Source organism: Dipodomys ordii, unplaced genomic scaffold (genome assembly GCF_000151885.1).
Source record: "Dipodomys ordii isolate 6190 unplaced genomic scaffold, Dord_2.0 Scaffold3, whole genome shotgun sequence".
Classification (NCBI taxonomy): Eukaryota; Metazoa; Chordata; class Mammalia; order Rodentia; family Heteromyidae; genus Dipodomys; species Dipodomys ordii.
In genome coordinates this window covers 2292940-2314230 of record NW_012267219.1, presented here as the reverse complement: position 1 = coordinate 2314230, position 21291 = coordinate 2292940, and the positions used below count along the sequence as shown (strand labels likewise).

At 49.3% G+C, this 21291-nt stretch overlaps 1 protein-coding gene across 2 annotated transcripts; it reads left to right on the top strand.

Moving 5' to 3' along the window:
- Positions 1 to 2130: 2130 nt before the first annotated feature.
- Stat6 (signal transducer and activator of transcription 6, interleukin-4 induced) lies at positions 2131 to 21206 on the top strand. 2 transcript variants are annotated; one of them, XM_013020825.1, is made up of 22 exons: positions 2131 to 2312; positions 5742 to 5878; positions 6864 to 7002; positions 7293 to 7376; positions 7985 to 8123; positions 8266 to 8318; positions 8515 to 8663; positions 9739 to 9870; positions 10005 to 10193; positions 10777 to 10864; positions 11327 to 11449; positions 13157 to 13249; positions 13578 to 13784; positions 16825 to 16919; positions 17014 to 17150; positions 17478 to 17624; positions 17807 to 17870; positions 17979 to 18089; positions 18281 to 18373; positions 19724 to 19789; positions 19875 to 20003; positions 20092 to 21206. In XM_013020825.1, exons 2-22 carry the CDS (start codon positions 5763 to 5765, stop codon positions 20279 to 20281), a joined length of 2544 nt encoding a protein of 847 aa, XP_012876279.1. In that variant the 5' UTR covers positions 2131 to 2312; positions 5742 to 5762; the 3' UTR covers positions 20282 to 21206. The 2 variants fall into 2 exon arrangements, with proteins under 2 accessions (XP_012876279.1, XP_012876288.1); XM_013020834.1 differs by lacking the exons at positions 2131 to 2312; positions 6864 to 7002; positions 7293 to 7376 and having other exon boundaries at positions 5799 to 5878.
- Positions 21207 to 21291: the final 85 nt, after the last annotated feature.

The following is a 21291-nucleotide window of genomic DNA, read 5'->3' as shown; positions in this document are numbered from 1 at the left end:
GGCTAGCGCTCTACCACTTGAGCCACAACGCCACTTCTGGCTTTTTTCTTTTTGCTTATGTGGTGCTGAGGAATCGAACCCAGGGCCTCATGCATGCAAAGCAAGCACTCTACCACTGAGCCACCTTCCCAGCCCCCCCAGTTAAGATTCTTATTTGCTCCATTTACAGAAGATAAAACTGAATGACAGAGTAAACTTCTGCCAGGTGCTGGTGGCTCTGAATGACAGAGTAAACTTCTGCCAGGTGCTGGTGGCTCACTCCTGTAATCCTAGCTATTCAGGAGGCTGAGATCCGAGGATAGAGGTTCAAAGCCAAGCTGGGGAAGTAAAGTCCAAGAGACTTTTTTTTTTTAATTTTTTTTCTTGGGTCCGGTCGTGGGGCCTGAACTCTGGGCCTGGGCACTGTCCCTCAGCTCTTCAGCCCAAGGCTAGCGCTCTACCGCTTGAGCCACAGCACCACTTCCAGCTTTTTTCTTTTTGCTTATGTGGTACTGAGGAATCGAACCCAGGGCCTCAGGCATGCAAGGCAAGCGCTCTACCACTGAGCCACCTTCCCAGCCTCCCAAGAGACTCTTATTTCCAATTAACCACCAGAAAACCAGAAGTGGCGCTGTAGCTCATAGTAGAGCAGTAGTCTTGAGCAAAGGAGTTCAGAGATAGCACCCAGGCCCTGAGTTCAAGCCTCACGACTGACCAAAAAAAAAGTACGTTTCACAGGGTTGTCCCATTAGCTGTGTTGGTAAGATTTGAATTCAAACAGCTGATTTCCAGAGTCCAGCTCTTTACTGCTATACTCTGCTTAACTCCTACCCTTGGCTGTTTGTCTCATACAGACACTGTGGTTCCTGTAAATGGAAGAAGATCAATTCAGACAGCAGGAGGCAGCATAGGACTAGCTTTGGCCCTTCCTCTCAGCCCTGAAGAGAGAACAGAAAACTCCTAATCCTCCCTTGTCCCCAGACCCTGCCCTTTCCACACACCACTTGGCTATCAAGTTGGGAGGCTCAAAAGATTCCCCAATACCTTGTTCACCTCCAGAGCCTTTACCAGCAAAATCTTCGGAAAAAAAAATCCACCAGCTAACGATGATGGCTTAGAAACGAAGCATGTCTTGTGTGTTTTGTGTATGCACACACGCACACGCTCTGGTGCGCGCGTGTGCAAACATGCATGCCTTCACTGTGTGGCGTTGTAATTACAAATGGCTCTGATATGTATGTGAGCCTGCCTGCACATGTGTGTGTGTGTGTGTGTGTGTGTGTGTGTGTGTGTGTAGTGTTATGACTCGGGAAGTTGTACATATCGTGTTTGTTTCTGGGTGTGTCTCACTGTTTACTCCAGAAATAGATAGGAACTTGGCCGAGGCTACACAGCAGATTCTTATTCAGACTTGTCCCTTGGGAATCTACAGGCAGCACTGGGACTGCTTGCTGAGGACCAATCAGCTCTGTGCAGTGGTATCTTGCCAGGAGCTGCCAGCAGCTGGGTCTGAGAGACTCCTGGAGCCTTCCAGAACTGAATTGAGGGTTCCTCTTCTCCTCCTCCCCCTACTGGTGTCACGAGACCTCTAAGGCGTTACCCTCGGCAGGAAGGCAAACCTAAGAGTTCCAGACAAACCTCCAGCTTCCCGGATGCTTTTCGGGGTCCTCCACTGGGTGGAGCACAAAGCCCAGTAGGATTTGCTTTTGCCAAAGTCCCTAGGCAGCCCAATCCCTGGTGGCCCCCAGACTCAAGCCCTGAAAAAGTTTGAATGTGGGAACAGGGCAATTTGGGGCGGAAGCTTTCTGTGTGATTACTTTCGGGAGAAAAGTGGAGGGCTTTTGAGGAGAATAGGATTAGTCAGGGTTCCAGCCTGGTTGTAGGGTGGGGAGCCAGCCCCTGGCCCTGCCCTCTGCACGACACGCTTCCCCACCCAGCAGAGCAGGCACACATGTTCACCCCACTTTCTTCCTCTTCCTCCTCCAGCCCACTTTCTCTTCTGTGTCGTCAGCACTCCAGGGAGGGACCTGGGTAGACAGAGAAGCCGGAAACAGCAGGCTGGGCAGCTAGGGCTTGCATGAAGAGGAAGGCCCAGAAGAGAAGTGTGTGTGTGTGTGTGAGAGAGAGAGAGAGAGAGAGAGAGAAAGAGAGAGAGAGAGAGAGAGGTGAGGAGAGAGGAGAGAGAGTGTGTGTTGTTTTTCATTTTGGTGGTGGTGATGGTGGAGGGGTTCTGATAGCAGGGCCAGCCCTGAACTTGCTGGACAGAGCTACAGATCCATGGGGCCTGGCAGTGCCTGCTGAGAGAGGGAGAAGACGGCAGAGGGGTGTGCCAGGTGAGGGGATGCTTGTGAGGAAGGGAAGGTGGGGGGGGGCCTCTGACTGTTAGTGTGGGGGATGGATGGATTCGCAGGGTCTGTCAGGGATCCTCCCCTGGGCGGGGCAGATGGGCCCCCTAGAAATGGTTTCAGCTAGCATTGGTAGTTGGTGACACTGGGTTTTGTCACTTTCTGAGTATTCTCAGGAATCTGGGGTAGAGTATAAGTTTCTATACTTCTCTCCCTCTTTGGTCACCTACCCCCATACCCTTGGCCCTTAACCCTGCATGTGTGGGTGTGGGAGGAATAGAAAGTCAGAGAAAAGAGGACACTAAGTCCTCCAGGGGTCCCCACTCGATGGCTGCCCCTCCCTAAAGGTTGATACCAGGGGGGCTACGGGCTTTTCCAACCCCAATAGTGGTCCCTGCTAAAGGTTGGAGGGTGAGCGAGCCCCAGATGTAGACCTCATGGTGTCCTGGAGGAGGGGGGATTTCCCCCCCTCAAAACTGCACCACGCTTGGCTGCTAGAGACACTGAGATTTCCTGGCAGGCAGGCGGGAAGCATGGGGTTAACCCTCCTTGTGCTGACCTGGCTCCACCTCCTGGGCTCCCTTCCCCGCCTCCACCACCACTGCCACTGCCACAAACACCTATTGGGCAACTCCTAGAAACCCTTTTGACTCTAGGGTCAGAGGACTTGGGAATATAAGGGTGGAGGTGATGGGGTTTAGGCCACCAAGCTGGTAAATGAGGATCTTGAACTTCAGGCTCCCTGGTACCACCACACACACACCAGGGTCTGAAAGGGAACTCTGGTCCCGCCCCTTTGTACTCTGGCTCCTCCCTCTCTGCCAGGAATGGATGGCAGGTCCTGGACAGACCAATCCACCGGGCCCTTGTTTTGAATTGGGGTTGGGGGCAAACTTGATCTCCTGATGTGTATATGTATAGGGAGAGAAGAGTGGTGGAAATTTGAAGCCAGGTCATGCCAGGAGGATGATCACTCAACAAGATAGTATAAACCTGTAATCCCACTCACTAGGGAGATTAAGGCAAGAGGACTGAGTGTTCAAGGCCAGCTTGCGTTATATAAAGAGAACTTATCTCCAAAATGAAATAAAATACTCCCCCGGAGGATGGTATGTAATTCCTCTGAACAACTAATGAATAGTTTAACAAATGAATCCCAGGAGGCTGAAATATGTTTTGTGGGAAGAGGGTTAAGGGGAGAGAGAAGAAGGTAAATATAGTCATTATATTCAATGTACATATATGAAAATGGAGCCATGTAACTTGAGGGTATGGGAGGGGTTGGAAAAGATGGGGGAGAATGATGACTAAAATGCATTGTACTTATAAACTGATTCGTTGCATTGAAACCCCTTTGTACAACTAAAGATAATAATTATTTTTATTATTATTTTTGGTGGGGGAGGGGGGTTGAATTCAGGGCCTGGGCATGATCTCTGAGCTCTTTTTGCTCAAGGATAGTGCTCTACCACTTTGGGCCACAGCTCCATTTCTGGTTTTCTTGTGGTTAACTGGAAATAAGAGTCCATGGACTTTCCTGCCCCTGCTGGCTTTGAAACATGATCCTTAGATCTCAGCCTCCCAAGTAGCTAGGACTACAGGCATAGGCCACTCGTGCCCAGCAATAATTTTTAATTTTTCATATCCACTTGAAAAAATACTCGCCCTAGACCAAGTGGATATATTTTTTTAATGGAAGCTGTCTATCATTGGGGTTTTCACCAATAGTAGTAGGTTCTCACCTACTCTTTCCAGTAGGGTGGGTAGAGAGCAGGATGATGGGTCTGGAATCTGAGCATCCAGAGACTGGGGAGAAAGACAGAAGAGAAAAATGGAGAAACTAGATCAGAAGATGTTCACCCTGAGGAGAATGGTTGCAGAAAGGCCTGCTGGAGGACCCTAAACAGCAAGAGGGAAGGCTTCTGCCTTTGGGAGAAAAAGCTCAGGGAATGCCACTGGGAATGTCCAGTGGAGGGGCCTCTTCCATCCCTTTGGGAGCCTTGGAAAAGTTGAGAAGCTGGAAGAATAAGAGAACTAGGGGGGTTCCTGGATTAGGGAAGACCCCGGGAGTTTCCAATTCCTTCCTTTCCCCTCCTCTCTGGGAGAGGGACTTTATGAGAAACATGAACTGAGAGACCCCTGGAAAACCACTGGTCTATCCAGGAGCTCCTGGGGAGAAGGGGAGCAACCTACTCCCCTACTCTCTTCATGACCCCTTACCCTCTCTCATTGGCCTTCTAGCCCTTTAACATCCTTTCCTCCTCTTCTAAGCTCCTCACTCCGGACTGACTAACCCCATTTTTTCTCTAGTATCACCTTCTTCTTTCTGCTCTCTATTTTCCCTTTGCTCCATCACCTCACACTCTCCTGCTCTTTTTGGGGTGATGTGATTTGGAGCTAGAAGGAATCTTAACAGCAGTGGTTGATTACCACTCTGATTCAGAGCCTGATTTCCATCTCACTTACCTAGGAGCTCTGGGTAACACATAAAACCTTTTTAGCCTGTTTTTCCATCTATGAAGAAGAACTATATTGTTTAAATTATTATTACTATTATTTATATTCTCTCCTCTCTTCCCTTCCTTTCCCTTCCCTTCCCTTCCTTCCTTCCTTCCTTTCTTTCTTTCCTGCTCTCTCTTTTCTCTCTCTCTCTCTCTCTCTTTCTTTTTCTCTCGATGTAACCCAGGGGCCTTACAAAATCTACACAAGTGCTTTACCATTGAGCTACATCCTCATCCATAGCCTGGTTTTCAAATTTCGTGAAGCTTTAGAATTCTGAGAGGTTGCAGGGATATTTGTAGGATCAGGAGGTAGAGAGGGAAGACCGTGGAGTTCTAACCATCTCCATTTGTCTTTAACAGAACAATTCCAGTTTTATACCCTTTTGTGTTGAGTGATTCCTCCTCACCCATGGTTTTGCTTTCCATGCTTTCAGTTACCCCAGTAAACCACACTCTGAAAATATTTAATGGCAAATACCGACAAAAAAACATAAGTCTACCATTGGCATTGTTGCTTGTCTCAAACATTGACTGAGGGTGCCTGTTTGAGGTGTCCTGGCCACAAGTGGCAATGAGGACAGGCTCTAGAAGGCTGGCTACAGGAAGTCCAGGGCTGCCACAGAAGCTAGCTCTAGTTTCTTGGGCATCTTTTGGAGTGTCCTTGTTCTTTTCTTTTTTTTTTTTTTTTTGGAGGGGGGGGAGGTTCGGTCGTTGGGCCTGAACTCTGGGCCTGGGCGCTGTCCCTCAGCTCTTCAGCTCAAGGCTAGCACTCTACCACTTGAGCCACAGCTCCACTTCCAGCTTTTTTCTTTTTGCTTATGTGGTGCTAAGGAATCGAACCCAGGGCCTCAGGCATGTAAAGCAAGTGCTCTACCACTGAGCTACCTTCCCAGCCCCGTCTTTTCTTCTCTTCTAGGCACCCTCCAAACCACAGATCATGTCTCTGTGGGATCTGGTCTCCAAAGTGCCCCCAGAAAAACTACAGCATCTCTATGTTGACTTTCCCCAACACCTGCGGCATCTCCTGAGTGACTGGCTGGAAAACCAGCCCTGGTGAGTCCTTCCACCCCATGTCTTCCTCTCTTATGCAGCCTCCCTCTTTTCTGTTTTGTTTTGTTTTTTTTTTAAAGTATCAGTCCTGGAGCTTGAACTCAGGGCCTAGATATTGTCCCTGAGCTTTTGTGCTCAAGGCTAACACTCTACCACTTGAGCCACAGCTCCACCTCTGGTTCTTTGGTGATTCATTGGAGATAAGAGTCTCATGGGAGCCAGGCGCTCATGCTTGTAATCCTAGCTACCCAGGAGGCTGAGATCTGAGGATCCAGGTTCAAAGCCAGCCCAGGCAGGAAAGTCCATGAAAATCTTATCTCCAATAAACCACCAGAAAACCAGAAGTAACGCTGTGGTAGAGCGCTGGGAAGGTGGCTCAGTGGTAGAGTGCTTGCCTCACATCCATGAAGCCCTCGGTTCAATTCCTCAGTACCACATAAATAGAAAAAGCCAGAAGTGGCACTGTGGCTCAAGTGGTAGGGCTCTAGCCTTGAGCTAAAGAGCTGAGGGACAGTATCCAGGCCCTGAGTTCAAGCCCTATGACCAAAAAAAAAAAAAAGAGTCTCATGGACTTTCCTGTATGAGGCTAGCTTTGCACCATGATCTTCAGATCTCAGAACTGAGATCTGCCTGAGTACCTATGATTATAGGCATGAGCCATTAGGGCCCAGCGCCTCCCTCTCTTTAGTCTCTTCTGGCACTGGTTATTCTATGTGAGTATAATGTGTAACCACCAAATTAAGACTATACACGTTGACATGTGAACACCTCAGTGCTTAAGAGGCTCAGCTAAAGAGGAAGGAGGTCAGGGCTGGAGCAGAGACACTTCTCATAACAGCAGAAGATTGAGAAGCAAGGGAGCAGGGTAGTGTGCAGAGAATGGCCATGGAGAATTAGGAGAGGAAACATTGAGTGGTAGGCTGTGGATGGATGGTTAGGAGCTGAGGAAGCCCTGGTCTTATACAGCCTCATTCTGATGTTCCCATAGGGAATTCCTGGTCGGCTTGGATGACTTCTGCTGCAAAATGGCTAGCATGCTACTTTCAGCCACTGTTCAACATCTTCAGGCCTCTGCAGGAGAGCAAGGAGAGGGGAATGCCATCTTGCCACACATCAGTACCCTGGAGGTCGAGCAGAAGGGAAAGGGACAAGTTTGGGGTGGGGCTGAGGCAGAGTTGGATGAGCACTGGAGGAAAATTGGTTGGATGATGGAGGATGTTGTAAGCAAAATGGTGTTCCTGTGGTGAGCTGCTAGCTAGCATGCAAATTTGATTTTAAAGGCATGCAAATGCATGAAACTTCTGGAATCTACAGCTGTGTTACCTTTCCATGAATGCATGAAACTGGAATGTCTTGAAACTGGAGCAGGAGGACATGAGTAAGAGCTAACGGTCTCCCCCCCCCCTCACTTCTGTAGAGCATATATCAGAGGGACCCCCTGAAGCTGGTGGCCACTTTCAGACAAATACTTCAAGGGGAGAAAAAAGCTGTTATCCAACAGGTATTATGACACCCCACTTCCCACCTTGATTCGGCTTTCTGGGACTTTAGCCTGAGTCATTAGAAACTAGGAAGAGGTTGATATTCTGGAAAGGCTCAAGATTCTAGACCCAAAAGACAGTCCAGTCAAACTGAAACTCAAGCCAAGTTCAAAGGAAGCTTCGAATAGAGGTCTAAGGGAGGACAGAACAGGAGTGTAAGGAGATGGTTTATTTTTTTATTTTGGGGTGTGTGTGTGTATGTGTATGTATACTGGGTAGGGGCTGGGGGGGGAAGGGATTGAACTCAGGGCCTGGGGTGCTTTTTGGTTTGATGCTAGCATTCTACCATTTGAGCCACAGCTCTATTTCTGCCTTTTGATGGTTAATTGGAGAGAAGAGTCTCACAAACTTTCCTGCCTGGGCTGGCTTGGAATCTCAGTCTTCACATCTCAGCCTTCTGAGTAGCTAGTACTATAGGCATGAGCCACCAGTGCCTGCCTGCCAGGAGCAAGAACTTGTCCCCAGGGGATTCCAGAGGCTGGAGGAACTGCCAAAGGTCGGGGGAGGGGGTTGTCATGGAGGAAGGTGAGCAGAGACTCACCCATTTGTGTTTGTCTGTCCTATGCAGTTCCACCACCTGCCAATGACCTTCCACTGGAAGCAGGAAGAACTCAAGTTTAACACAGCTCTGCAGAGGCTAAAACACCGGGTTGGGGAGACCCGCCTTCTCCGGGAAGCCCTGCATCAGGGAACTGAGGCTGGCCAAGGTGAGGCACAAGCCCTGGGGCCCTAAGACCAGTCTGGGCAGTGTGTGGGAGTGGTCCTTTCTTGGATCTCAGCTTTGACTGAATCTCCATTCTCTGTATCCCTGATCCCTGTCCCCCCCTCCCTCCCCTGCCCCCTCTTCAGTGTCTCTTCACAGCTTGATAAAAACTTCTTCCAATGGGACTGGGCCAAGTGAGGTGAGAAACAGCCTGAGAGGCGGAGGAAATTGGGCTCAAAGTGCAACTGGAAGGATTAGAGGTGACACAGACAGACACAGATTAGGGTTGGGGGGGACGGTGAAAATGGCAGGATGGTAAGAAAGGAGGCCCTGTCCTCAGGACTTGGGAGAAGAGGCTGTGTGTGGCCCTGGTTCAGGCCCCTTCCCACCCTTAGGACCTGGCCACGCTGCTGCAGGAGACTGTGGCGGAGCTGGAGGTGGTCCAAGGCCTGGTGCTAAAGAGGATCCAGATTTGGAAACGGCAGCAGCAGCTGGCAGGGAATGGCGCGCCCTTTGAAGAGAGCCTGGCTGGGCTACAGCAGAGGTTAGGGCAAGGCTAACAGGGAAAGGGGACTGGCTGGGGTGGGCACCTGCTTTCATGCTGTAAGAGAAAGCCAGGTAGGAGGTTTAAAATGGGCCAAGACTCTGGGAAGTTAGCTTCAGGAGGCCTGCACAGTTGTGTAGGTTGTATCCTGTACAAGTATACTCAATTAAGGGATCATATTTAAGTTTCTCCTTTTCTCTCCATACCCAGAAGATTAGGGAACATTGCTTTTTTTTGTTTGGTACTGGAATTTGAATTCCAGTTTTGTCCTTGCTAAGGAAGCACTCTGTGGTTTGATCTATACCATCAGAGTTTTTGCTTTGGTTATTTTCCAGGGAGGGTGTTGCTTATGCCTGGGCTTGCTCCATCTCCTGCTAGTGCATGATCATACCTGGCCTTTTCTGTTAAAATGGAGGTCTCTCAAACTTTTATTTATTTATGATTTGTGCTAGTACCAGAGCTTAAACTCGGGGCCTTGTGCTCTCTCACTCAGCTTTTTGCTGAGTGCTGCTGGTACACTACCACTTGAGCCATCCCTCCAGTCTGACATTGTGCCATCTGCAGGTGGGAATCTCATGGATTTTTCTGCAAGCTAGCTTCAAAACACAATGGTCAATTAGCTAGGCTTCCTCAATAGTTAGGATTACAAGCAAAAGCCACTGGTACCCAGCGTTTTCTCAAACTTTTTTTTTTTTTTGCCCAGGATAGCCTGGAGCTAAGATTCTTGCCATCTCTGTCTCCTGAGTAGCTGGGATTATAGACTTGAGCTATTGGGCCCACCTGGCAACCCTTTTCTATTCAGTCTGTTGGGATTGGGCACTTTCCAATTTGCCCTAAAGTATTACCAATGCTGGTATCTTTCTGGGTACTAGATCCCAGGGGAAGAGGCAACTGGATTTCCACTTGGAGTTTAGACACTGAGAATGAACTGCTTCCTAAGAGCAAAGGCAGGTTCCAGAAGCAGTTCCTGCAGATATATCCCTTATCCCCGCCCATCAATATCTTGCTTTCTGGCTTCGTTAGGGGAGGGACGTCTGAGCTGGAGCATGTCCCCTAACCACTGTCTTGGCCCCAGGTGTGAGAGCCTGGTGGACATTTATTCTCAGCTACATCAGGAGATAGGAGCAGCCAGTAGGGAGCTAGAGCCCAACACCAGGGAATCGCTGATCAGCCGGTTGGATGAAGTCCTGAGAACCCTGGTGACCAGGTAGGCCCCATGAGCTCCCTGCCTGGCCTTGGGCAGACCCTGAGGAGAAAAGAGTTATGGGGAAGCCACCAGGAGGGACTCAGACTCTAAGTACCACCTCCCCCTGCCCCCAATATCCTTCTCACTCCCCTTAGCTCTTTCCTGGTGGAGAAGCAGCCTCCTCAGGTTCTGAAGACTCAAACCAAGTTCCAGGCTGGAGTTCGATTCCTGCTGGGCCTGCGGTTCCTGGGGACCTCAGCCAAGCCTCCTCCAGTCAGGGCTGATGTGGTGACAGAGAAGCAGGCGAGGGAGCTGAGCCTAGCCCAGGGGCCTGGGGCTGGAACGTAAGCTGGGGCTGGACCCAGGATTGGGGTGATGGAGGCAAGAGGAACTGAGGTACTGGCACCACAAGGACATGGGAAAGGGGGCTCCTGGTCTGCAGAGATCCTGAATGGTCACGGCAGAGGAAGAGAAGAGCCCCATTTGGTCTAGAATAGGGGGAGACAGCAGAATTTGGCTAAGATGAGGATTCTTCCACAAGGAACTCAAGTAGGGGGCTGGGGGTATAGGCCAGTGATGGACTGTGGGCTTGGCATGCACAAGCCCCTGAGTTTGATTTCCAAGAAAAAGAGAAGAGAAAGGAAGGGCAAGGAGGGAGGAAGTAAAGGAGGGAGAGAGGGAGCGAAAGAGGGAGAGAGGGAAGAAGAGAGGAAGGGAGGGAGGGAAAAAGAGGGAGGGAGCAAAGGAGGGAAGGAGAGAACACAGGAGGGAAAGAAGGAAGAAGAGAGGGAGGGAGGGAGGAAGGGAAGCGGGGAGGGAACAAGGGAGAGCTGAAGCAGGGACCTAGAGCTCTAGGTCCAGCGACAGTGGGTAGTCAACATGTGGCCGGGTTGTGCTGAGCTGTTCACACTCTGACCCTCCTGGCAGAGAAAGCACTGGGGAGATCATGAACAACACAGTGCCCTTGGAGAACAGCATTCCTGGGAACTGCTGCTCTGCCCTGTTCAAGAATCTGGTGAGGGGCTGCAGGGTGCAGGTGGGGAGAGAGTATGCAGGCCGACTGTGGGACCCTCCTTGGAGATGTTGGGGGCTAAGAGGGGCCATCTGATTTCTGTTCTCTCTCTCTCTTTTTCTCTTTCTCTCTCTCCCCCCTCCTCAAATATGTGTGTGTGTGTGTGTGTGTGTGTGTGTGTGTTGTGTTGATATTGGGGCTTGAACTCAAGACCTAGGTGCTGTCCCTTTTTTCACCCAAAACTGGTGCTTTACCACTTGAGCAACAGCTCTACTTCTGGCTTTTTGCTCGTTAACTGGAGATAAGAGTCTCCTGGACTTTCCTGCCTGGGCTGGCTTTGAACCATGAATCTCAGATCTCAACCTCTTCAGTAGCTAATATTACAGGCATGGGCCACCAGTACCCAGCTTTGATTTTTGTTCTCTTGTCCTCACCCCTGTTCTCTTTTACCCTGGCTCCCCTCAGCTCCTGAAGAAAATCAAGCGGTGTGAGCGGAAGGGTACTGAGTCTGTCACAGAGGAGAAGTGTGCTGTGCTCTTTTCCACCAACTTCCTGTTGGGCCCCAGCAAACTCCCCATCCAGCTCCAGGTGAGCCATGGCCTCAGCCCCACTAACAGTCTGGGACCCATGGCCTCCATGCACTGGAACCCTGGATCCTCATTGCCTTGCTCCTCATGTGTTTAGGATTTATGCACATTGGGGCAAGGTGAGTGGTGAGAAGCAAGACCATAGGGTCACATCCAGGGAGTAGTAATGAGCACCAGTGTGTGTGTGTGTGTGTGTGTGTGTGCGTGCACCAGGACTGGGGCTTAAACTCAGGGCCTGGGTCCCTTAGCTTTTTAACTCAAGACTGGTGTTCTACTACTTGAGCCATAGCTCTACTTCTGGCTGTTTGGTGGTTAGAGATAAGAGTCTTATGGACTTTCTTGCCTAGGCTGGCTTCAAACCTTAATCCTCAGATCTCAGTCCCCTGAGTAGCTAGGGTTACAGATATGAGCCTGTGAGTTACTGGAGTTGGTACTCAGGACCCTGAGCTTGCTAGCCACACCCCTAACCTAGTAACCAACTCTTACCAAATCAAACATATTCTATACAACGGGGCACTGTTTGGCGGTACTGAGAGTTGAACTCAGGACCTTGTGCCTGCTAATCAGGTGCTCTATTGCTGAGTCATGCCTCCATCTCAAGGCACTGTTTGACATTACACACACACACACACACACACACACACACACACACACCTATAGACGAGGGCACTGTTTTAAGCAATACATACACACCTGGTTTTCATGGCATTATAAAACAGGTACTGTTAACTAGCCTCATTTTCCAGATAGGGACGTTGTGACAGAGATCCTCTAGTGTTCCCAGGTCATGTGGCTATGAGGTATTAAGGCTGGCCCTGTAGCATTGACTTGTAATAGTCACTTTGTACAGTGAGGCCTCACTGAGCTTCAGAATGCATTTAGCAACATGCTCTTTACCTATGTCCTGTGAGCCCATGACTCCCCTGCATGCTTAGAACCAGCTCTTGAGGATCTCTCTGGCTCTGATAAGGAGAAATGACTCACCAGGCACTGGTGGCTCACGCCTGCAATCCTAGCTGCTCACGAGGCTGATATCCAAGGGTTGAGGTTCAAAGCTAGGAACAAAAGTCCATGAAAGCCGGGTGCTGGTGACTCATGCCTATAATCCTAGCTACTCAGGAGGCTGATCTTAAGATCGCGGTTCAAAGCCAGCCTAGGCAGGAAAGTCTGTGAAACTCATCTTCACTAAACCACCAGAAAACCGGAAGTGGCTCTGTAGTTGAAGTGGTAGTGCCCTAGCCTTGAGCTGAGGAGCTGAGGGACAGCACTCAGGCCCAGAGTTCAAGCCCATGACTGACAAAAAAAAAAAAAAGTTCATGAAACTACTAAAAGCCTGAAGTGAGCTGTGGCTCAAGTGGTAGAGTGCTAGTCTTGAGCCAAAAAAAGAAAAAGAAAAGAAAAAGCTCAGGGGGCTGGGAAGGTGGCTCAGTGGTAGAGCGCTTGCCTTGCATGCTTGAAGTCCTGGGTTTGATTCCTCAGCACCACATAAGCAGGAAAAAAAAGAAGCCGGAAGTAGCGCTGTGGCTCAAGTGGTAGAGCGCTAGCCTTGAGCTGAAGAGCTGAGGGACAGCGCCCAGGCCCAGAGTTCAGGCCCTATGACCGGACCACCAGACCCCGGCCCCCCCCCAGGCCTTGAGTTCAAGGCACAGGACATACACACACACATACACACACACACACACTAAATGCCTCTTCTCATCCCTTTAAGGCCCTGTCTCTACCCTTGGTGGTCATCGTCCATGGGAACCAGGACAACAATGCCAAAGCCACCATCCTTTGGGATAATGCCTTCTCTGAGATGGTGAGCAAATAAATACCTAGGGTAAGGGGCAGAGACAAGATGAATTCCAGAACAAGGGGTCAGGGTGCCAGCTGGTGGGTGACAGGAACATTCAAATGTGTGTGACTTTTAACTCCTTCTCCTGGGTCTACTTTTGTGCTTCTAACTTCTTTTCATTGTGGTCCCTGCTGTGGCACCAGAAACTGCTATTGTGAGAAAGTATCATGTTTTGTGAGCCAGCTCTGGGGCCTCTGCCAGGAGAGGCAGGTCTGGGAGGTGGGAAGAACGAAAGCTACCAGAGGAAGATTGGCAATGAGGCACTTCTTTCCCTTCCTGTTCCCCTCCCCAGGACCGTGTTCCCTTTGTGGTGGCTGAGCGGGTACCCTGGGAAAAGATGTGTGAAACTCTGAACCTCAAGTTCATGGCTGAGGTGGGGACAAACCGAGGACTGCTGCCAGAGCACTTCCTCTTCCTGGCCCAGAAAATCTTCAATGACAACAGCCTTAACATGGAGGCCTTCCAGCACCGGTCTGTGTCCTGGTCACAATTCAACAAGGTCATTCTCCTGCTCTTTGGACCTCCCATCTCTGAGCTTCTTCATCCACAGAGATCAGGGACAGATCCCAGGGTTTTCCCAGTACCCTTCGTGTCCATCAGGAGTGCCTAGCAGAATACTTCTCTCTGTGGATCACCCCATAGCTTGCCCTCTTTGTTTTTGTTTGTTTGTTTTGTTGGTCATGGGGCTTGAACTCTAGGCTTGGGCACTGTCCCTCAGCTCTTCAGCTCAAGGCTAGCACTCTACCACTTGAGCCACTTCTGGTTTTCTGGTGGTTTATTAGAGATAAGAGTCTCAGGGCTTGCCTGTCCAAGCTGGCTTTGAACCACGATCCTTAAATCTAGCCTCTTGAGTAGCTACGATTACAGGCGTGAGCCACTGGTGCTCAGCAACTGGTCCTCTTTAATTTCAGGTTTTGGTCTAGGGAATCTCTGTCCTTCCTCTTTAATGATGACTTGCATGATTTGCTCAGATTGTGAGCAAATAGAGCTCTGATTAAATGACTTTGACCCATTAGGAAAATAAGTTCCTATTGCAAAATCTGGATCAAATTGCAGAAGGACATGAGCAGTAATACAGTCGCCATATTGTGGCAGTTTCCTGTATATGCTAGGCACTGCTCCACACTTTTTTTTTTTGAGGGTGGGGGGTCCAGTCATGGGGCCTGAACTCTGTGGCTGGGTACTGTCCCTCAGCTCTTCAAGCTTAAGGCCACCACTTGAACCATAGCACAACTTCCAGCTTTTTCTGCTTATGTGGTGCTGAGGAATCAAACCCAGGGCCTCATGCATGCAAGGCAAGGGCTCTACCACTGAGCCACCTTCCCAGCCCTGCTCCACACTTTTGTATGTTATCTCATAGAATCCTTTCAATATCCCTTTGAAGTGAGATGGGTACTACTTTTTTTTGTTGGTTGGTTGGTTGTGGGGTTTGAACTCAGGACCCGGGTACTGTCTCTGAGCTTTCTGACTCCAGGCTAGCACTCTACCACTTTGTGCCACAGCACCAATTCCAATTTTCTGGTGGTTAATTGGAGATGAGAGTCTCATGGACTTTCCTACCAGGGCTGGCTTTGAACCATGACCCTCAGATCTCAGCCTCCTGTAGCTAGGATTACAGGCATGAGTCTGAGTAGTACCTGGCTGGATACTAATTTTATCCCCATTTTACCTATGCTTACAGGGAGTATGTAGTTTGTTCCAAGTCTTACTGTAGGTAAATGGCAGAAGTAAAATAGAACTCCATATTCCTTTTCTGTCTTTTTTTTTTCTGGCTATACTGACATTTGAATCCAGGGCTTCTCACTTGCTAGGCACTGGACCATATCCCCAGACCTATTTGCCTGAGCCAGCCTCAGACCCAGGATCTTTCTATCTCCAAGTCCTCTGTAGCTGGTGTAACAGGCATGTGTTACCATGACCAGCCAAATCCCCTATTCCTGACTTTAAAAACAAAAACTAAACTCAGGTTCTCACACTTTAGGCTCTACCACTTGCCTCCTGTCCTTTCTGTTCTAGTTATTTTTCAGGTAGGGTCTTTTGCTTTTCAACTGGACCTGCCTGGACCATGCATGCTTTTCCTACCTCTACCTCTGAGAAGCTTGAATTACAAAGGGCTAACACTATGCCCAGATTGTTTGTGGAGATGAGGTGTCACTATCATTTTGCTTGGGTTGGCATCAAACCTTGATCCACAAAACCTCTACCTCCTGAGTAGCTGGGATTATAGATATGATCTTTTATGCCCAGCCTCTGAATCTTGCTCTTGATTACTGCATTTTGGAAGAAAGAGATCTCATGTCCTGTTTGACAGGACATATGGGTAAATACAGCTACATATTGTGCTCTTTAAAACAACAACAACAACAACAAAGGGAGCCTGTGGCTCATACCTATAATCCTAGCTACTCAGGAGGCTGAGATCTGAGGATTGCAGTTTGAAGCCAGCAGGAAAGTCCATGAGGCTATCTCCAATGAACTACCCAAAAAGCCAGAAGTGGCACTGTGGCTGAAGTGGTAGGACACTATCCTTGAGCAAAAGAAGCTCTGGGACAGTGCCCAGGTCCTGAGTTAAAGCCCTAGGACTGGCACAAAAAAACAGATGGGGGGGAGGCCACGGGCACATGGAGAGAAAATACACACATACACACACACACACACAAGAGAACCACATGACCGTAGAATATAACTAGCAATTATCTTCTCCTAGAATACATCTCTGCCTAGGGATTAAGTTTAGCACAATTTTTTGAGAGACTTCAGCTTAAATCTCATTCTGCCTCTCACCAGCTGTGTGATCCTAGGCCAGTCATTTGGCTTTTCTGTGCTCCTATAGTTGTTATAATACCTCTCTCCATAGTCTTGCAAAGAATCAGGTAAAGTAACACTTGGAGTTGTGATCCTAGCTACTCAGGAAGCAAAGAGCTGGAGGATCATAGTTTGTGACCACCCTGGGCAGAAAAGTCTGAAATGTCATTTCCTCCCAAAATAACAATGTTCAAGAGGAAGTGTACTCATTACCTCACACATGTAACTGTAACCCTCTGTATAGTATCTTTACAATAAAAAAAAAAAGAAATCACATACTGAGTTGCTGATGTTAACAGAATAGCTAGTGACATATAGCAGGGTATTGCAGAAAGAAAAAAAAAAGAGCTGGGCTGGAAATGTGGCTCAAGTAGTAGAAAGCCAAGGGAGCATGCAAGATGAGCAAGCATGAGGCCCTGAGTTTAGACCCCAGTACTTCCAGATAGATAGGTAGATAGATAGATAGATAGATAGATAGATAGATAGATAGATAGATAGATAGATAGATAGATAGATAGATAGATAGATAGATAGAGATAGACAGACAGATAGATGGAAAGGCTGGAATGGTGTCCAGTATATGGTTAAGTGTGAGTGTTACCCATTGTCATTAGTGGGCTACAGGTACAGTTTAGTCCTTGGCTGTCGTGTGGACCCTCACAGCCCTTGTGCTTACCAATCAAACTTCAGCTTAGTCCTTTCCTGACTTACCCTTGCTCCCCTCTACCCCTTAGGAGATCTTGCTGGGTCGAGGCTTTACCTTTTGGCAGTGGTTTGATGGAGTCCTGGACCTTACTAAACGCTGTCTTAAGAGCTACTGGTCAGACAGGTAAGTTTGTGTCCCTTGGTGGCCTAAGCAGCTGTACCTGGAGCTCCATCTCTACACTTGGTACCCACACTCCCTTCTTCTTCATCCTGGCCAGGCTGATCATTGGCTTCATCAGCAAACAATATGTCACTAGCCTTCTCCTCAATGCACCCGATGGAACCTTCCTCCTCCGCTTCAGTGACTCAGAGATTGGGGGCATCACTATTGCCCATGTCATCCGGGGCCAGGATGGTGAGGTCACCCCAGCCAGCCCTCTTCCTCTGTATCTGTGCTCTCTAGGGTTTCTTCTGGGAAGGAAATGGCCTGACCTTCCTTGATGCCAACCTGATCTTCAGGAAGTTCCTCTTAAAGTTTAATTTATCTTCCTCCTCTGTGGTCTAAGCGTCTACTACTCACTGTGAAGTCATATATGGCAATGGACACTAGTGGAGGGCCCTCTCTCAAGACCTCCACCCTAGGTCTTACCCTTGCCTGAATGGATTGAGATTGGTTTCTGGGTGGGACTGGGGGAAGGGGAAGTCTGGATAGTGGAGACCCAAGTTCTTACTCCTGTTGTAGGCTCCTCACAGATAGAGAACATCCAGCCATTCTCCGCCAAAGACTTATCCATTCGCTCCCTGGGGGACAGAATTCGAGATCTTGCTCAGCTCAAAAACCTCTACCCCAAGAAACCCAAGGATGAAGCTTTTGGGAGCCATTACAAGCGTGAGCTAGAGCGCTGATTCCTTCCTGTCACCCACCTCCTCCTTCCTCCCATCTCCCTGACTTCTCTTCCCTTTTTGTATCCCCCACTTCTTCTACCTGCCCAACATCCTACTCCCCAGTCCCATTTCTCTTCCTCTCTAATCCTGGAATGCTACACAGTTCTTCTTTCCTTCCTACCACAGACGAACAGATGGGAAAGGATGGTCGAGGTTATGTCCCAGCTACTATCAAAATGACTGTGGAAAGGTGGGTGTGGTGGTATGGATGGTGGGTGGGGCTGGGGACTGGTACTTGCAGAAATGAATGGTGGCCTCAATTCTTTGTCAGTCACATGTACCTCCTTCTCTCCTCCAGGGACCAACCCCTTCCTACTCCAGAGCCCCAGATGCCTGCTATGCTACCTTCCTATGATCTTGGAATGGCCCCTGATCCTTCCATAAGCATGCAGCTTGGCCCAGAGATGGGGTAAGGAGCTCCTGAGATACAGAGGGGAGTGGTCAGGGCAGACAAGTCTTCAGCATGGGCAGCTGGGAGAGCTGGTATGGCAAGCTGAAGCAGGGAATTTTCCTTTCCATGGAAGAAATTCCCTTCTATAGCAGGGTGTGAAAGTTTCCAAGGGGAAGACTGGCATCAAAGGGTCTACGTTCTTTTTCTAGGTCCCCAGTGTATCCTCCACACTCTCACCCCATCTCCTCATATCAAGGCCTTTCCACAAAAGAGTCCATCAATGTGCTGCCAGCCTTCCCAGAGTAAGTCAGAACCTTTGGGGAGGTGGGGGGTGGGGGTGGGCAGGAGGAGGCAGAACTCTATTGCATTTGTGTTTATATTTACTAAGGAAGCTCTTCTATTAGAAGGGAGAACACATGCTATCACCCTTCCTTCTCCTCTGTCTACTCACAGGGATTGGAGGGCAAGATCTGGATTGCCTGGGTTTGAATAACAGCTCAGTCACTTGCTGGCTTTGGGCAGCCTCCAGTGGCTCATCTGTACAGTGGGGGCTAATAATGACAAAAGTGGTCCTACCTCATGATATTACTGTTAAATGAGTTTATAATATGTGTACAGCTGAACATGGTGCCTGGCTCATATAATGACCTATGGTAGTATTTTCTCTCATGCCTGTGAAATCCAGGCTCATTTACTTACGGTTTTTGTTTGATTGATTTTTGATGCTGAGGATTAAGCATAGGACTTCAAGAATGCTAAGCATGCACCCCACCCTGACCTCCACCCAGCTGCTATGCTTTTTTTTTTTCCTTTCTGTTGGGCCTGGGGCTTGAACTCTGTGTCTGGGTGTTGTCCCTGAGCTCTTTTTGCTCAAGGATAGCACTCTACCACTTGAGCCACAGTGTCACTTAGTTAATTGAGATAAGAGTCTCACAGAACTTTCTGCCCAGGCTGACTTCAAACCGAGATCCTCAGATCTCAACCTCCTGAGTTGCTAGGATTACAGGCGTGAGCCACTGGCACCCAGCTGTACTGAGTTTTATCTGTTTCATCTTCCATATGGTGTAGACATTTTTCTCCCAAGTCACAATCAGGGGCTTATTAACTCTTAGTCAAGACACAAGAAGTGCCTTCCCAGGAGTTGAGAGGCAGGGTAGAAAATGGAGAACTTAGACCTATCAAGTTCAAAGTCCAAAGAAATATTAGAAACTGACCCCCTCAGGCCTCCACCCCCATTTTGCAACAGAGAACACTGATCTCAGAGCACACAAAGGGCTTGCCCAATTGGGCGCCAGTGGCTCAAGCCTATGATCCTAGCTACTCAGGAGGCTGAGATCTGATCTGAGGATCATAGTTCAAAGCCAGCCCTCGCAAGAAAATCTGTGACTCTTATCTCCAATTAACCATCAGAAAACCATAAGTGGTGCTGTGGCTCAAGAGGTAGAGTGCTTGCCTTGAGCGAAGAGCTCGGGGACAGACAGCACACAGGCCCAGTGTTCAAGCCCCAGGACCAAAAAAAGAAAAAGAAATGGCTTGCCCAAGGCCAGTCAGTGAGCCACTAAGTGTCATTTGTGCTTTGCATTCACCCAGTGGTCTTGACTTTGTAACGCTCAGCCTTTGCCTCATTTCCTCTGTTTCCTTCCTGTTTTCAGGACCCATCTGCATATGCCCCCCAGCCTGAGCCAGATAAATTTGTCTTTTGACCAGCCTCCCACCCAGTGAGTGACAAAGCCCCTTCTGAGCCCATGCTCCTCCTCATCCTTTCCCAGCCTCCTCCTCACTTCCTCTTCTGGTTCCCGGTAGAAGCCTGCTGCCTTGCCAGCCTCAGGAGCATGCTGTATCCAGTCCTGAACCCCTGCTCTGCTCAGATGTGTCCATGGCAGAAGACAGCTGTCTAAATCAGCCAGTGGGAGGGTTCCCCAGGGGCACCTGGTGAGTGGTAGCTTGAAGAGGATGTTGGGTAGGGGCAGGAGTGGGTGCTAGGCTTACTCCACTGCCTCTCTCCCTTTTCTGCTTGCAGGGCAGGTGAAGATATGTTCCCTCACTTGTTGCCTCCCACTGAACAGGATCTCACCAAGCTTCTTCTCGAGGGCCAAGGGGAGGCAGGAGGAGTGTCCTTGGGAGCCCAGCACCTCCTGCAGCCCTCCCCTTATGGGCAGTCTGGGATTTCTATGTCCCACATGGACCTAAGGGCCAACCCCAGTTGGTGATCTAAACTGGAGGAGGAGCCCGAGACAGCTTTTCTACTGTCTCCAGGGACCTGCTGTGGACACTGCTCATCCAGGTGCTTCCCATCTCCAGCTACTCCTCCATCAGGAGGAAAACTTTGCCTGGAGAATGCACCCTGGAAAAGCTACTCCACTCCTTCCTTACCACCATACACGTGACCCTTTCTTCCAGCAGTGGAATGGAACTGAAGTTCAGGTTCCTGAGTGAGACACACCCCAGCATGCCTGCCTGCACCTCAGAACACACACAACTGTGGAGGGCTAGTACTGGCTGAGCAGGACAGGGGTTGGGTGACAGCTTGGCTTAGGGCACAGAGGTGCTGCAGCTCCTTCTGAGCCGACCTGGAACATACATATTGAAACACACATGCATTTGCTCTAGAGGCTGGGGACCAAGAGAATGGGCCTTGGAGCCAAGGGGCCCCAGCCCTGAGGGAATGGGAAAGTCCAGGGAACCCTGAATGAGAAGAAAAAGTTTGGACACATATATCCGAATTTTGTCCAGATTAAAAAACTAACCCCCCTAAATCCCAAACTCTTGCCAAATGAAGCTTTCAGTGCAGGAGTGAGATTGTGCGATCCAAGGGCTGTTTTATGTGTAGCTGTGTCTGAGACAGTTTACCTGTAGATGTCACATGTCTATGGTAAGGCCACATAGAACATGTATCTATTTGTGTGCTTCTGCTTGTGTGACATCTTGAAGAGACACTGGCTAAGACATCACAGTGTGCTAGCTAGCCTCTGATATTAACCCAAATGTCCTGCCCAGGTTGTTTCTATAGCTACAACATGTATGGACAGCTGTAGCTTTGGAAGCTTAACACTTCCAGTGTTACCCAGAGCCACGGCGCTGAGTGAGTCCAAGTCTTGCTATGTGGCTCTTTTGGGTGTTGGGGGCCCTGCCTGCTGCTTCTCTTCCGTAATTTCCCATCCATTGCCAGCTTCCCTCCACTCCCACACTCCCATACCGCCCCTTCTCCTTTCTTAGGGGG